This window comes from Lissotriton vulgaris, chromosome 7, assembly GCF_964263255.1.
Source record: "Lissotriton vulgaris chromosome 7, aLisVul1.2, whole genome shotgun sequence".
Classification (NCBI taxonomy): Eukaryota; Metazoa; Chordata; class Amphibia; order Caudata; family Salamandridae; genus Lissotriton; species Lissotriton vulgaris.
Genome location: NC_141695.1, coordinates 541,964,461 through 541,978,195, shown reverse-complemented (window position 1 = coordinate 541,978,195; position 13,735 = coordinate 541,964,461). Strand labels below are relative to the sequence as shown.

The following is a 13,735-nucleotide window of genomic DNA, read 5'->3' as shown; positions in this document are numbered from 1 at the left end:
TGCGTTGCAAGCGCGGCGCAGCTCCAGCAAGGCTCAGGTGCCCCTATTCCTAACATGCTGTGTCAATCCTTACGCCTGCTTTAAGCAGACGCAGGGTTTTTAAGCAGCTAGGCCGAAAACGTGTCTGAGTGAAATCTTGTAGATTTCCCTCAGCCACTATTCGGAGGCGTTCCTGCGCCGGAACCCCGCCCCCCAACCTGTGAAGGAACGCTCACATGTGGCGCAGGGCTTTACAACGTGACGCATCTCCCTAGATGCGTCACTTTGTAAATAGCCTGCAGCATGGCGCTGTCTTTGCGCCGCCGCTGCGTCACAAAAATGACGCAACGGCGGCGCAAATTTGGCGAAAGGGGCTTTTAAATTTACCCCTTAGCATTTTAGACAGCACACCAAAACTCCACAAAATACATACTTTCATGCTTTATAGGAGGACCTCTGCACCACACTACGTGCAGGTTTTTTTTTTAATGCAATGGTATAGTCTCCCCTGTAAAAGTCCAAGTAGATGAAAGGCAGTCAGACTTCTAGCCACAGGCGAATACAAATGTGTCCTTTGAAGGCCTCTTCTGGGCGCAGCGTTCATCGCGCTCCACCTGTCGGTGAAGCGGTATGGGCGGCTGCTAAATGATAGCTGTCACAAATAGGCCATTTGTAACCATTCCGAGCTTAGCGATAATGGAGTTGTAGTGTATGCACTTCTGTCACATGCATAAAATAAACATGGCAGGGGGCGCGACTAGTGATGGATTGTAAATAAATGCCGAGCTTCCCTTTTTGAAGGGGAAGCCTGTTTTTCTTTTTTTTTTGCCAACCGTGTTTTATTTCAGCATTTTAACTTCTACCTCAAAACATTCCTTCTCCCACGAAGGTCCGCATCTTCCTTTTTCCAGAACCTCGCTCTGGTTCTTTCCCGCATGTTGCTGCGTTTGGCAGCGGTCGAGGCGCCCTTCGTTTCAAGGCCAGTGTGGAGCGCGCAGCCTCATCTGAATTCAGGGCGCGCGGCCCCTCGCGCGCCCTCCCGCTGCGGCGGAGGTCGCTCCCCCTCTCCGCAAAAGTGCTGCCGCGCGCCATCAAGGGAAAAGCCATTAAGTTCCATCAGACAGCATGGCTGAGATAGCATCGTGGCCCGCAGAGATAGTCGGTTGCCTAGCCACGTGTGTACGTGCTGCTGCCGGGGCGAGGGGGAGGGGAGACTGCAGTCCTCGCTCACAGGTGCCGTGTGTGCTCGAGCTCAGTCAGGCAGGCTGTAGGCGACGAAGGAGGCTGCGCTGCGACCATGCTCTCCCTGCTGGTGGCGGGCGCCCTGGTGGCCCTGGCGCTCTTCCTGTTTCTGGCCTCCTGGAAAAAGAGGGATCCCGACCTGCCCCCCGGGCCGCCGCCCTGGCCCTTCATTGGCAACCTGCACCAGCTGGACAAGAACGAGCCGCACGCCACGCTGCTGCAGGTGGGTGAACGCCAGCCGCCGGACGGCTCTTGAGGCTGTAATGGGGCTATTCAGACCAGACGCTGCTTTTGACAGGTCAGAGGGTCCGGGGTCGAGTCAGTGACATGTAACCTACGCCTATTGCATTCACCATCCTCTCGTGCACGAAAATAAACTTTAGATAAGAAATCGGGTGCAGGACAAGCAAGCAATCCTATTCTCGCGTGCAGATGACGAGGTATGGGCTGGTGAAATGCCCTGGGGAAGGAGGTCGGAGGAGGTAATCCGAGGTGCGGTTTACAACAGTTTTAATGAGCTCATTGATATTTTAATATTTGTGTGGAACTGTTGGTGTCACATGCAATAGTTTACGGTTACTCCATTAAGCGGTATTTATTTCTTCAACGTCGGGAAATTGAAGGGGGTTTGTAGCGCCTTATGGTTATATTCTGATCTTTACCGCAGGCGCATTAACTCGCATTGCTGCTGTCTTAACTGTCTTACCACGGGTTAATACGTTCCCAAATAAGCCTGAATCGGCTACATGGCATTATCTGTCCTAACATTCCTGCCGCCGTCAGTTTGAAGGATGAAGCGAGTACCCAGAATAGACACATACTAAACTGATTAAACACTGTTGGGGCGGTTGGCGATATTTGCTGTGCTTCGCAGCCAAGTTTCCCGTGTGTAAGCCAAATGGGCACAGCCATGCGTGCGCAGCTAGCAGTAGCACAAATGTGCCATACATGTCTGCAAGCGGTCACGTTTATAGCGCTTAGTACCCCTGGCGCGGCGTTGCATTTGCCCGTTGAGCTATCTTGCCACTTCAGACAAGAAGAGCAGAGTAACAACTGTACGCCTTATGACTCATCTGAAGCCTGTGTTTTTTTTACAGCACAGAAAAAGGGGAAAAAGGAAGTTTGGTGTTAGAAACAGGCATCTAAACCTAAATATCAAAAGCGGTAGGGCTCCCAGAACCAGTACCCACATTTGAAATATTAATTAGTTTGGGTGAAGGTTTGCTCGTGCATTTTGCAGGCCTAATCATTCACTGACCTCGAGTTTTTTTAGGCACACTGTTGTCCTGTGGAATATGTTTTACTGTGCGTTTGCCTTGGGAGCCCTGAGATGTTATCAGCGAGCTGAGAAGGAAGCGTGCGTACATGTTTGCCAGTCAGATGAATGTTTGCGACATGTTCCTACAGAAAAGTGTCTCCATATAGGGAGGGCCGTTCTCCACAGTTAAGTCTCTCAAGAGTGCCTCTGCCCGGGTCTTGGTTCTCTGCCGAATTCCCTTGACAAAGGCTTGCGTGTGATCTGTGTGGCTCATGGACGAATACAGGCAGAGCCTTTTTCTGCAATAAATTTCAGTGGTTGTTTTGCAGCTGTTCTTTATTTGCCTTCACAAATAGGCACGCCCACTGCTTCACCCTGAACCCTGATTCATGAGTGAAATCTCTAGATAGTTGGCATGAGAGGGGCCATGTGTAGTGTAGTTAGTACCTGGAATAAGAAAGTTGAGGACCTTCAGTCAGAGTGTTTTTGGTACCTCTTGACTGTTTATTGGACTACCACATATGTCGCATGACGTTGCATTAGAACATCACAGGAGCCTGGTACATAAAGAGGTCCACTGGAATTACACGATTCTGTCACCACAGCTGTTTTTACATAACTATGGATTTGCCACATTTGACACATAATCCATCATTTGCTAGTTAATCTGAAGATTTTACAAAAAAAATAATTGATTCTAGCTCAAACTGAACAAAAGTTCCAAAACTGTGGTGACGTGTTCATGTACAGTCGAAGGCCATTCCCAAAGGTTAACTGGCCATTTTTCATCTATTTACTTCTGTATTTGGTTGTAAAACTGGCACTAATGAGGTGAAATCTTTGCCTAAACAGTATTACTAGGTGTTAAAATGTCAACATAATGAAGTCATACTATAAAAACAATGTACTGCAATATGTCGCATAATTTGGCCTTTCTTACTGTAAAATGTAGTCAACCTAGCTGCATATAGTGATGCTCCCCTGCCACATAATTCCAATGACCCTGGTATAAATGATATAATAGCGCCCATGCCCCCTAGTCAGCCACGGAGGGATTGCGTAATGAGAGAAGGTGAGCTTGTGGTGACTAATCTGCTTAGAGAACAAAGGATTGGTTCAGGTTTGGACTGGTTTAGGGCAATCTGGCAGTGCAAGAAGTGCTAGTCATGACAGGTCAGTGTCTGGAATGTTTTTTTGCCTATTTTATGATCTAGCGGATATGTTTTTACTGTTGATTTCCCCGATAGCACCACAAACATTGCCTGCAGCAAGCACACATGCTTGCAGTCTTCAGTGCATTGCAAAACACATGTGCAGTGCTTAAAGTGGGCCTCCCAGTCTCTGACCGGGTAGTAAACAAATCAGACCCTATATTCATGTCCTGAACTGTAATGGCAAAAACACGGTTCTATTTGTGAACAATGAATGTAACAGACATTCACCCTCAGAACCTCGCAGGTGAGTGGGGCACTTTAAAACTTCTGATTGATTGATTAAGGCAATCAATGTCAGCAATTTATTATTCGTGTATAGTGTGTTCATTTAATGGAGCCGCTTCCAGTTGTTTTTAGCTGGCCACAATTGCGAGCTCTGGAGTTGAGGATAAAGGCAGTGAAAGTTTCTGAGTGTGCCTGTCCGAGGGTTGGAAATGTGTTCTGAATACATAGTCATCCAACCCTTGGCCTCTTTGCAGACTGCATAGAGCGATGGTCACGTATTCCAGCTGTAAATGTGATTCTGTGCAAATGTGTATGAAGGAGATGCACAGTGTTTAAACTATTGACAAGGTGAAAGTAAAAGAAAATGTGATGTTTTCAGGTTTTGTTGTGTGTATGGGTGGTGGTGAAGTGAAGCATAGGAAGTGCATAACAAGAGTGATTCAGACACGCTGAAGACCAATGCACTCTCCACAGGCCTCAGTAATGTTTAATTGACAGTCTCATAATTTCAGAATTAAACCTTTTTCAGTATTATTCACAACAATATCATTGTTACTCGTATATCTTAAACAGCTAACCACCATTGACAAAGCCAGTAGTTCTGGTTGGTTTTAGGTGTATATCAGGTGTTATATATATATATATATATATATATAAATGGTTGAAATAACAGAAAGTTCAGGGAGGCACCAAAGCATTGATCAGGTGGCACATTATGGAAATCACTAAAATGTAGTTGACGAGCTTAAATTGTGTTCTTAATTACATAGACCACACATCTTTTAGAGAATCCCCCTCACCCCCCACTTTCTCACCCCACTTAAAGCTCTGACAGCGTGTCTTAGCAAATTCCGAATTGCATGATTTACAAAGTGGGCCACTTTTTCAGCTATCGGATTTGTTAATTGGGTCCACTTTTAATCTGGTTACACGGGCCTATTTTATGTTGCAGTCCGACCCTGGACCAGTTAAATCCAACTTCACCTTAGAATCCGCCTTTTGTGTGAGTGCGTTTTTATTTTAGTCAACCCAACTCTCGCTTCAAGATATTTATTTTTGAATTAGTTGCTTTACAAATGAGAAGGGATTTAAAAGATCTGAGAGGTAATCTCTGTAACAATACTTTTGATCACAGCTCTTTCAAACGAGGCCCCCTGTCCCATTATGAGAATATAGGCTATGGTGTGTTGGAAACACTTGTGTGAATGTGGACAGGTTGAGAAAAAAAAATATGAGAAGGCTTCCTCTTCAGATGTGGTTGCACTTCTACCACCGGCAGATTGTAAAATAATGCCTCAGGCAGACTTTTATTGGCTGGTTCTTACCATTTACAACAGCACAAGATATTGTCAGTTTTTGTCACAGCAGTGTCTTTTCAAAAGCCCCACAGACCACATGCAATATCGACGTGGAACCCACCAGTTCTCCAAATGTAATTACTAAGAGCCCTGCGTGGATACAGTAAATGTAGCATCTCTTCTGTGTTGGACGGAAGAGGCACTGGAAAGAAACTAGACGTGTACATTTTGGCTCAAATTAATACTTGTCACAAGCATGAACAGAAAAGATGGATTCTCCTTCTATGTATTCTTTAGCTCTAGAAAGTAATGCATCTCGTGATAGCGCCAGTTAACACTCTAATTGATTTGCTGAAGTTGTTCACACTAGAAACTCTGTTCTTAGAGACAGTGGCAGCTGGCAGGGAATGGGGGTGGCGGGGCAAAAAATTAAAACAAGCATTAAAAATGCAATAGGTCTCGCCTTTCATTAAGTTAAAGCCATTTGCTTCGGTATACAGTACCATTAGCAAAGCAAATGGCTTTAACTTAATCAAAGGTGAGACCTATTACATTTTCAATGCATGTTGTAAATTGTTCAGCGAATGGTGGACAAATGGTGTTCAGATGCAGCAGGCTCGTTGAGGAATTCTCTCCGGAAGGAGACCGGATTTCCCGCCAGTCACTCTAGCCTTGGACTCAATGAACTTCTCCTCCCCGGGCGGAGGCCAGATGTGCTGATCTTGTAGTAGTGATGGGAGGGGGGGTGGGGGGGGGGGGGGGGGGGGGGCACGAGCGCAGCAAAGTAGGGTGTAACTGGAGGAAAGTCGGGGTGTGAAATGATGAATGAAAGGTGCTGGCGATGAGAGGGGGGACGGAGTAAGGAGTTAAGTGGGTTGAGTTGTGTTGGGGGCAGAAGCGAGGAGTGAGTACTATAGGACAATGAGGAGTGACGGACACAGAGTGAACTAGAAGCAGGATGAGTGAGAGAAAGGAGGGGAGCAGAGGATTGGAGAAACGGGGCAGGTGACACAGAAAGACTAAGGATAAAGAATAAGCGCTAGAGGTGGTGATGATGGAGGGGGTTCAGTCGCAAGCAAGCAGCGAGAACAGTCAAATATGTCCCTCGCATTACTTCGAAGAATCTGTTTTCTACTTCCACGCACATTTTGCAAATTCCTTGCTGATTTTCCCTAGATGTGAATTTCCATGTACAGAGGAGTCAGAAGGAATAATGACTAATAAACAGGCCACAGCTGTCGACACTACCCAGCAATGCTGCGGCCATGACTAAGCGCCTCATTTTATTATGAAGGCTGGGCCACAAGGGGCCGGAGAATTAACTTACTGAGGGCCGTGGTGCCAGAAGCTTTATGGGTGTGCCGCAGTGGGGAAAAAAGTGGTACAAAAGGGGGTGGTGATGGACGGAGCATCGTAATCAATCAAACACCCACACCCAGTCAAAAGATCTGGGTTTAATCCATCACCGTTCTTTAGCCCACTCTGCCACCCCAGTTCAGACATGGCTATATGCAAATCAGTCTGACCCTGTGCCTCATGGGAACAGTCCAGCCTGAACTGCCAAGCCATGTCTTCCCTGGACCGGAAACAAGCTTCTGAGGACCGGTTTCTGGCATTCCAGCCGTCTTCAGCCCGGCTTGCTTGAATCCACTGGCAAAGGGAGCAAGGGACTCACGTCTGAGCATAGATCACCGTTCTTTAGCCCACTCTGCCACCCCAGTTCAGTGGGGAAAAACGTGCCACGAAGATCAGGGGAGGGCCTGGGGGAGCCTGAAAAAGGAAGGTCAAGAGGCCAGCCAAAGTGTGTTAGGGGCTTGGCAGGGCAGACAGGAAAAAGTACACAAAGACAGCTTCCAATGGGATTGACTAACAGCATTCAGTAAGGCCATCTTGAACAAATGGCCTAAGGGGTGCTAGAGTGGTTGAGGGCGTGGCATTGGCAGCATGAAAGTTGAACTCTTAGAAAAGGACAACGTGAAGTGTGGGCAGAAAGGCAAAAGGGCACAGTTGACATCGGCAACATAGCGATCAGACTAATCTAGCTTTCAGACTTGCGGTAGTCCAGAGAACCATGTGATGCAAACAGCAGGGCCAGCCAGGAAAGGATGAGGTTTCCCAAAGTATTATTAATTATAGGGCACTTTAATACTGCTCATGACTGCGTGCTGGGTGTTTTTTGGTTTTAAACAGCTCAAATGAAACATGAGCCGGTGAAACAGCAAATGTCTTTAAGTACATGATACCCATTAATGGGTTTAGTGCTCAGTAGCCAGTGCACTTCGTTATTTTATTGGTAGCTCAGATAAACTGCAGGCTTAGCTGAGCAGGGGGTGGCAGCGTAGTGAGACACTAAGTAAACCTCCAAACAAGTCACTTACTACAAGCGCTGAAACACAAGCGCGGCCCCACGGCCGCAAAAGTTAATTGTTTTGAGAGAGAGGGGGAGCAGGGGGTGAGCCCGTGAGTGCCCCGTGCGTGCGCAGTCTGCTCCTTTTCAAGCACTGCACTCGTGCTTGTGGCGCCCCCCTGCTCGCTCCCGCAAGCTGGATGATGCCACAAGCACAAGTGCAATGCTTGAAAACGACCAGAGCGACGGCTAAAGGTCCTCCTATGCAGCGCATGCGCGCTGCATAGATGAGACCTAAAAAGGACTCTTACCATTTGCCGGCCCTCCTCCGCTTCAGTTCCGCAAATAGGAAGCACCCAGGCTCCCTCCCCATAGCCAATCATAACACTGCAATGCAGTGCTGTGATTGGTCTGAGCTCAATGGTTCGGGGCTCAACCGGGGACAGGAAGCTTGTGCCTTTTCCTCACCAGGCTGTGCAATACCGCCTGGTGGGGAACATGCAAAGTACGCATGACTGTTTGGCCTGCCCAAGGTGGCCAGCCAAGCTGTCAGGCGCACTTGGTGTGTGCAAAGCCCTCCTCCCCCTGTTCCACCAGCCCAGCCCCGCCCCACTCTAACCCAGCCCTGTAGTAAAAAAGAAAATGATACTAATTAGGTTATCATTTTATTTTTCCTTTCTCCTGCTCTGAGAGCAGTGAGGTGACGCTCCTCCGCCTTAGCAGATGACCCGCCCCTGCTTAGAGTTAGGCATTTCTCATGCGTTATGTGGATGGTCAAAATGAGGAGTCACCAGCTAACCAAACACACAGAGATAAGGCGTACAAGCTACTGGCAGATATTTACTTACTAAACATTTAAAACCCAAGAAACTATGTAATCTTAAAAAAAGATGATTTCTTGCACTACCTCACAAATAGGGCTCCTGGTTTTATGGCATTTAGTTTTTCTTAACATTTTTTGCGGTATTTATCCATATTCATGTTTTGGCCTCCTTTTCAATATATGCCCATATTTATTTTCTGTTGTGAATAAATGAAGTTGTAAAATTGTATATTTCCACATTTATTTAACTGATAAAGGTGCACTCGTACTTTGATGCCTGTAGTGTTTTAGCAAATTAAGCAGCCATATATAACTAAACAATACACCCACAGGTAAATATGAGCATTATACTACAACATATGTTGATACATGCCTTTTATTTAAGGAAATCTCATCTTGTTTGTCAATTCACCATAATCTCTTTATGTTCAGATGTTGGCCTGGAATTAATGAAAGATACCACGGAGATTTACTCACAATGTTCTGTATTTTTCCACATTTAAAAACAAATGCAGACAAGAAACATTGTTTTCTGTTGGTATTTATCTGAAAAAATCAATAAAAAAGATTCAGAAATATGGACAAGGCTCCCACATAAATAGCGTCTTACACAGAAAAACTTTCAACCCATGCAAATCCAATACTCCGTGATGGAGATAGTGGGTGTATTTGAACAGAATCTCACTAGTTTCAGGATCTTAGTCATATGAACACATTCTGAAAACTAGTTCTCTGTCCTTTTGTTTTCCCCATCCCCCCACATCATCTACTACTTTATCAGCGAGTTCATGACCTGAAAACCTTAAGCTTTAGGAAGCCAAGCCTATTGGATTCTGGGTGGACACTTCTCTCCCGCTTAAAATTAGGTGTGGAGAAACAATAACAATTTCCACAATTCGCTCTGACAGTGGATACGTAGATGTATATTCCATAACCTCAGTTAGCCAAATGGAGGCCTGGTAAATACGTTATGTTCAGAATATCCTGAACTCCTTGAAAATAATCAGCAAAGTTGCTGAAAGAGTTAAAGTATACACTAGTTGGATCAGTATTGCATTCTGCTGGACTCATTTCTTGAGAAACTCACTGGTACAAAAAAGGGGCTGTTATGAATACTTCCACATCTGCAAAAGTTGGAAAATCACCACAGAGTGTACACTCGTGCAACAATGTTTGCTATTAACGGAGAGCATGTGCTTGCACATTGCTCTCGCCCATCAGATAGTCGGTCTGATTGGAAATGACCCATGGTATTTCCCAGAACCACAGCAGCGGAGCCCTTTCCACAGTTTGCAGACTCGCACACTACTGAACTTTTTCAAATAGTTATCAACTCTAATTAATGAGCAGACAAGTCTCCTTGTTTTAATACATAGCAGTCACGAGCAGATTTTCCATGAGAACTCCGTAGCCAATGGTAGATACACCAATTGTCACCTGGGTATGACAATCCAAGAAAGTAAAGTCCCATCCTTGCAAAAAGATTTCTGTCCCTTGTTTGATGCACAATGTCATGTGACTCTGCTTTGGTTACATTGAGTGTACAATAAATGGGTTGTGGTTGTGGTTGCACTCCCTCTTTGAAATATATCTGAAATGATATCTTTACACCTTTCTTGGGTGCTTGTGAGTATCACCTCCTGATTCTGAGGTGGGATGGTTCTTTACACATTATTTCCCACAGCACGAATAGCATTGTTTAGGTATTCGTTAGTTCTTGGATTATAAATATGTGTTGTTTTCCTTGTAGGTAGTACCCCCTGATGAAAGGTAGAGCCCGAAATGCATTGGGGTTCCTGTAAAGCAAGATGATTATTGCTACAGCCATGCACATGAGATGAATCATATGAATAATGAAGTTAATGAAATACATAATCCAAAATACACGATGAATAAATCAGTTTGAAAACTATTAAGTGGATTGCAATTTTTTGAAGCAACATTGTCGAAAGGAGTGCTATCTGAGTTTGTTCTTTCTTTGCAGACATTGGTTACATTGAGCAAATGCTGACTGCTGGTCCTGATGTTGTGACCATTGTGTTCTCAAAACCCATTATAGACATGATATTCCTAACATTGCTTGATGTACCGTTGAATGAAAAAAGTCGTTAGCACAAGCAACTTCAGATAATTCACTATCTAGTCCTTTGTTTCGTTAAGAAATTTGAATAACCTCCTTTTATATACATAATTTTCTTTGAGGGTAGAAAGGATTTCTTCAGTTTGGTGTCCTTTACTGTCCTAGGGAACTGAACTGTGGTTGCTGTTGCCTTTTTTGCCTTTCCAAAATATAGTTCAGAATCCCAGACAGAGCACTAGCATCTTTGTCCTGAAAGGCATTGTCTATCTCATTTCAGTGGTTGTTTTGGCCGGCAATTGTTCATATATGCGTATAGTTACAGCTCCATGAGGTCTCCAGCTTGTAGGACCAGTGTCAGCACCTCCATTAAAAAGAAAGAGGTTCTGAAATCGGGCTATACTGAAGTACCCTGCATAGGTAATGTTTTTTCTCTTTCTCCAATATGAATAAACAGTGTGCAGGTCTAGGGAACACACACTGCTATTCCTTTAATTTTTAATTCTCTTATTTTTTTAACTAATGGGCTACCACTTTGAACTTTCTTTTTAAGATCTGGCTTGTCAGCATCGGCGTCACGAGACCATATGTGATGAAAAAAGAGCTTTAATGAGTACTACAGAGTGGGACTATGGCTCTACCTAGATGTTGTTTCATCTGAGTAGAGTTTCTGCTTTGTCTTAAGAGGGGTGCTTCCACAGAAAGATGCTTACCCTCCAAACAGCTGTGATCAGTTGTTTATCGAGCTGCCTGAGCCAGGCGCTTTCTTGAGCAAAGAAAGCGCCTTTGACCTTTTAGTTACACAAATGACACTGTGATGAATGTAGCTTGTCCTTTAAGGTCACCCAAATGCCTCTGATGTTATTTAACAACAGCTCTTAAATAATTAAATAATTATGATTAGGATGTCTAGTTTTTAGTATAAAGAAACTGATAAAACACCAACGAAGGGGATATTTGCTTTTCAGGAGAAACTGGAAAGCACTGGACTTTGTTGCACGTGTACTGCTTTGAATCCCTCTAGCTTCAAAACAATATAACATAGCCTTTACAACTGAGCATTTTGTTTTTGATGGATGCTTCCTGTGAGACCCATTTTGGCCATGGTAAGCCACTTAGAATGAATTGCAAATACGCAATTTTTATCATCCACATGTCCTTTTGGCTGTCAAGAGGGTTACTGGACCACCTATACTTCCTTCACCTACTTCTCTCCTGTTTTGGTAGCATCACTGAGCTCCTATTATTCCAGCCATCTATTCAATGCACATTGCTGTATAATGGCTAGCAGGTTTACAGCTAAACTATGAGCAGGATCATAGTCCAGAATAGGCAGCACCACCTCAATGTCATCCACCTTAACCAAGAGCTTGGTGGAGCTTTACTTTCTGAAAGCTCTGATGTCAAGATTGTGGAAACAAAGACAACTGGGCATATGGATGCCTTAACCCCTTCTCTGCGGGGGATATTCCCCCACTGTGCTGGGGGGGGAGGGGGGCGCGCACAGCGCTCACATGCTCATGATGAGCTGAGCTCGTCATGAGGCACGGCGCTCCTGTGCTCATGACGAGCTCAGCTCGTCACGGCCACAACCGTTCCCGTGGAACGCTCAGCACAGCAGGGGAATTATCCCCGCATGTGAGCGTTCCACGGCTCATGACGAGCTGAGCTCGTCATGAGCACGGGAGCGCCGTGGCTCATGACGAGCTCAGCTCGTCATGAGCTTTCAAGGCGTTAAGAATCAATGCCCCTTGCATAAAGCACAGTATCTTATACCTCTGTTTTTAGTTTTATATTGTGTTGTTCTGAAAATCATTACTCTCATATCCACACATACATAAGGACAAGAACCGTATCCTAAAGAACATCTGCAAGGGGTCCAAGCACCAGTTTTGCTGAACCTGCACTGTCTTTTGTATCTCAGAAATTCTGCGCATTGTTATATGAGAGGGAGAGCGTGCACTGCAGAACATTGAATAGGCAGCCTCTGCCGTTTCCAATTAGTAGCTGCACACAGCTCAATTTGGGCAATAACTGGTACATGGACCCATTGTGAGCCTGCACACTGAAGTTGAAAGTGTTCTTAATACAGTCCCTGTACAATCAAGTAAAACTTTCATTCCTACTGTCAACATGCCAAAATTAATTTGGAACTTCAGGTGCCAAAATTAGACCTGACACTTGGAAAAATCACCAGTTGAAGCCATTTTTATTGGATACATATTTAACTGTGCTTGTTCTTTATCCCAGTGTGGGAAATGCACTAGAACAGTAACCCACACATAGTATACAAAAGTAAAGTGCCTTGGGCAACTCTCACACAAGCCTAGCAGGAGCACATTTCCCGCACTGCTTTCAAATAAACAAAGGCCCACATGCACAGTAAAAATCAAATCCTAGCGGCCATCACACCGGCCTTCAAATTAACACAGAATCCCATAGGCACAACCCAACAACGTAAAATAAGGTCATTCATAATGTGAACAGCACTGGCAAATGTCTGAAGACATCCTGAAAGTCATGAAGCTTCTCTGCTCGCATCTGCTTTTTAGGTCGAGGGACCGTAGGCCAAGCCGGAAGTCCGGAGATTGTTTCTTAGAGTGGCTGCTTTATCCCGCCTCTCTTTTCGTCTCTCCTCCATTGGCTGGCTTCCTAAACGGAGGCCAGCCATTGGAGGAGAAGGGAGTCACTCAAATAAAGCCCTGTCTCTTTCGGATTCGGGGGCGTGTTTTTTTGCGTTCTTTCGCCTGTGACGTCATCCGTCACTCAAAACGCCAAAAACACGCCCCCGAATCCAAAATTTTCGGATGCTTGCGGCCGCCATTGTTGCCCGACCGCATCTGGCCCTTGCATCCCGGCCGCCGCCTGCCAGAAGACTGCAGTGTGCTCGGTCTGCCGATTATATTTATTTATTTATTTATTTAATTCACCGGGATCCTACCCCGGATTGCCGCCGCAAGTCGTTCTCGAGCACCCCCCGGGTCACCGAGCTGCCTGCGACGACCCGGATGTGCTTCTGTACAGAAGCAGACGGGAGCCTCCTCTTCTGCTGCCCGCAGATGGTACAGTCCTGCTGCGGGCTCTGGAGCCCGGCGGATGTTGCTAGAATGTGAAAGCATCCTCTGGGCACATACCGCAGCAGCACAGGCGGAGCACCCCGGCCCGCACTTGGCATAGGGCGCCCCTTCGACGGCATCAGCAGACCCCCGGTACAGCAAAGGAGAGCATCTCCGGCGGGAAGAGGAGCCGAGAACCAGGATGACGCTGGGCAA

General features: G+C 45.7%; 1 protein-coding gene across 1 annotated transcript in view; it reads left to right on the top strand.

The window, feature by feature from the left end:
* The first annotated feature begins 924 nt into the window (after positions 1–924).
* The window catches only part of LOC147702002 (cytochrome P450 2B2-like), a 369,916-nt gene continuing 357,105 nt past the window's right edge, over positions 925–13,735 (top strand). The window contains exon 1 of the mRNA XM_086930617.1: positions 925–1,444. Within this exon, the coding sequence (XP_086786743.1) occupies positions 1,277–1,444 (168 nt within the window). The 5' untranslated portion in view covers positions 925–1,276. The remainder of the gene's footprint in view (positions 1,445–13,735) is intronic.